The sequence below is a fragment of the Notothenia coriiceps genome, unplaced genomic scaffold, assembly GCF_000735185.1.
Source record: "Notothenia coriiceps isolate Sejong01 unplaced genomic scaffold, NC01 NC01_scaffold00032139, whole genome shotgun sequence".
Classification (NCBI taxonomy): Eukaryota; Metazoa; Chordata; class Actinopteri; order Perciformes; family Nototheniidae; genus Notothenia; species Notothenia coriiceps.
Genome location: NW_011364840.1, coordinates 1 through 3351, shown reverse-complemented (window position 1 = coordinate 3351; position 3351 = coordinate 1). Strand labels below are relative to the sequence as shown.

General features: G+C 40.6%; 1 protein-coding gene across 1 annotated transcript; it reads left to right on the top strand.

Annotated features, from left to right (window-relative positions):
* Positions 1 to 319: 319 nt before the first annotated feature.
* LOC104960651 (tyrosine-protein kinase BAZ1B-like) lies at positions 320 to 2849 on the top strand. The gene is made up of 4 exons (XM_010788739.1): positions 320 to 502; positions 829 to 1014; positions 1799 to 1946; positions 2546 to 2849. The coding sequence occupies exons 2-4, from the start codon at positions 829 to 831 to the stop codon at positions 2695 to 2697; spliced, it is 486 nt and encodes a 161-aa protein (XP_010787041.1). The 5' UTR covers positions 320 to 502; the 3' UTR covers positions 2698 to 2849.
* The last annotated feature ends 502 nt before the right edge of the window (positions 2850 to 3351 follow it).

Genomic DNA, 3351 nt, shown 5'->3' with positions numbered 1-3351 from the left:
TGGCGGACACGTACAATTTGTGAATGAGTTCTGCCTTTTGTAAACTGAATTTATCAATAATTGGTCAATAAATCAGGGCGAAAAACGTCACTTGTCCGCCGGACAAGTCAATTGAAAGATCTACTTGTCCGATATTGTAAATAACACGTCCCGGACGGTGGGACGTGTACTTTTTCGCACACTGGGTATTGCGCTAAGGGGAAATTATTTTGACCGGAGAGATTTAGATTTGCCGTTCTTCAGCATATTTTACCGGTCATAGTCCGGTAATTACCGGTTAACGGCAACTCTGAGCTGAATACTAATCTGTCATTCCCGTTTCAGGTACCAGGACATCCTCCACTCGGTCCATCTGACGCGTAAGAGCAAGCCGGGCCTCAGGACCTGCGATGGTTTCACCGAGCTGCTCAACTACCTGCGCAGTGACATCCAGGAGATCGCCTCACGACTCCAGAAGGGAGGCCTGGGATACCTGGAGGACAACGTAGACATCGAAGAACAGGTGATTAGTTTATCTGGCTTCATACAGTATGTGTAGACCGGGCTAAGTGATTGTTTATAACCGTTTCTCAAAACCTGTTATATACTCTATGTATCCAATTTAGGCCGCAGGGTTGAAAGATTAATATGTAAAAAAGGGAAGTGTGTTGTTTACAAGCCTTGTTGTACATAAACCATCATAAACTTTTAAATGGGTTTGACTAAATCAAGGTTGTTTTTATTAAACAGTGAAGTGTTACGGATTTTTCTAGCTCATGGTTTATGTGTGTGTTGTCCAAATGTCCTTACGATGTCATAATGTACATCTGTTTGATCCTCTATTCACAGATGAAAGACATGGAGAAGTTGAAAGACTTTGGAGAGATCGTCATCACCATCCAGGCCTGTGTGATCAAAAAGTTCCTGCAGGGATTCATGGCCCCCAAGCAGAAGAAGAAGAAAAAGACAGCAGGAGAGGAAAGCAGCAAGGCAGAGGAAGTGGATGATGAGAAGAGGCTGGCAGAAGAGGCCAGGGTAAGAGAACATGTTCATCTTGTTTAATCTTTTTAAATTGTGTCACCAGTGTCCACCAGGAAGTCACTAGATGTTGATGAAATAGGGATTTCTGCAGGGATGTTTAAGTCAAAATTCTAGATAAGGCGTATCAGTGATAAAGCAACAGTAATGATTTGTATATTTTCCAAATATCTATTAAAAAAAAAAGCTGAATTTATAAGAACTTAACAACTAGGGCTGTGCAATTAATCGCAATAACGATTTTGGCCTGCCACAATTACGAAAACAAAATAATGGGAAAAAATGATTATTTAGCTTTGCAAGGTTGTGACAGTGCACTGCATCTAATTTATTTTAGTCTAATTTATTGTTATTGATCATATTTATATATGTTTAGTAGCTTGTTGAAGTGCGCTCCAAAATATTTGTTGATCTTGTTTATTGGTATTTATTATTTTGATATTATTTATTGGTTTTTCAGGTTGAATTCTACGTTCAGGGTAATCAACAGTTAAAAAGATACTGTTCAAATTATTATTTTAATTTGTTTTAAAGTTCAATAAATGGATGTTTTCAAAGTCAATGAATAATCGTATTTAATAATCATGATATCAATTATTGACCAAAATAATCGTGATTATGATTTTTGCCATAATTGAGCAGCCCTACAAACAACACATATTATAGATGTAAGCTGAAGTCTTCTTCACAAGACTTGTTTACAGACAGAGCTACTTCTATTGAAGTCTTTCTTCATGTAAACGGATTCTGAGTTTAATCAAGTCTGAACTCTTCCTCCTAGGTGGCAACAGCGGTGGAAAAGTGGAAGACTGCTATCCGAGAGGCCCAGACCTTCTCCCGCATGCACGTCCTGCTGGGAATGTTGGACGCCTGCATAAAATGGGACATGTCCGCCGAGAACGCTCGCTGCAAAGTCTGTCGCAAGAAAGGTAAAGAACTGCTTTTTAGCTGCCTGCTCAAAAAAAGTAAATAGCTGTAATTTAAATGTGTAATCTCAAGTTATTGAGAGTATGATGTCTCTTTAGGCATTTACATTTTTGGTTGGAAAAACCAATAGGGATGAAATAACACCTCAGAACACCAAAACAGCACCATTACTGGCTCCATAAGGCAGTTCCTAATAAAAGATGTGATTAGGAGGTTACTGAGTTGCAGTTTGAGTGAAGCATTGCTCCACTTCTACGCTTCTGCTTCCTGTTTAGCGGTCAGGCAGAGCCCGTCTGTGCTGCAGCTGATGGAGAGTAGACCCCGGTCCAGACAGGGCCTCAGGGACAGGCTCAGAGCAGAACCCTCTGTTAGTGTCAGGCAGGTCTACATACACAGCCGGCAGCTCCACCGGCCCTCAGGTGAACCTGTAGTGATAAGATGCAGATGAGAAAGTCGCTTAGACACACAAGATGTTTTGGGCCTTTTCAAGGGAGTGGAAGATCGGGACACAAATGTGGGAATACATTTTTGGTAAAACAAGGAAATTCATGATTAAAAATGTCTTCTTTAGCTCAGTCCTAAGATATATTATATTTTTCAGGGGACGATGAGAAACTGATCCTCTGTGACGAGTGCAACAAGGCCTTCCATCTGTTCTGTCTGCGGCCGGCTCTGTACCGCATCCCAGACGGAGAGTGGCTGTGCCCGGCCTGCCAGCCCACTGTGGCCCGGAGGGGGTCCCGCTCCAGGTAACCGTCGCACTTTGACCCTGTCCTGCATCGTGAATTTAAAGTCTTGTACAACATCGTGGTAACCTTCTTCTATATAGAGGTCATGAGAATATTAATATATAGTATTAAAATGTTCTTACAGTGCATGACATTAAAGAGACTGTGAAGTGCATTTTTTTGCGCCAAAATGAAATGGCAGTTTCATTCCTTACATATCATTGTGCCTGTTCATGGCTAAAATAATTTTTCATAATTAATGAATGAATGAATTATTAATTTTGCCGTCTGAGCCTAACGGAAGTTGCAGACGATAGTGGCTGTGACGTCACAAGATGTACCCAGTTGTGATTGTAAACATGGTGGAGACTTTGGAAAGTGATACTAGTGTGAGAGAAATGATTGATTTGGACAGCTTTTCGGACAGGATAGATGAGGAAAGTGATCAATCTGGTGCACTTTGAGGGCAACATTAAGAGATTTATGGATACAGCTCTCAACACTCATATGAAACATATATTTCAATAATCAAAAAACATTGGGGAAGGATTTCTTAACCTATTTTATACAACTAATATTACATAGATGGAAATATTTGTTTACATAGATGACCAAACCCACTGAGATAACTTAGGCTACAGTTTACCTCCCTGAGCTGACGTTATCTCTCTCAGTCCCA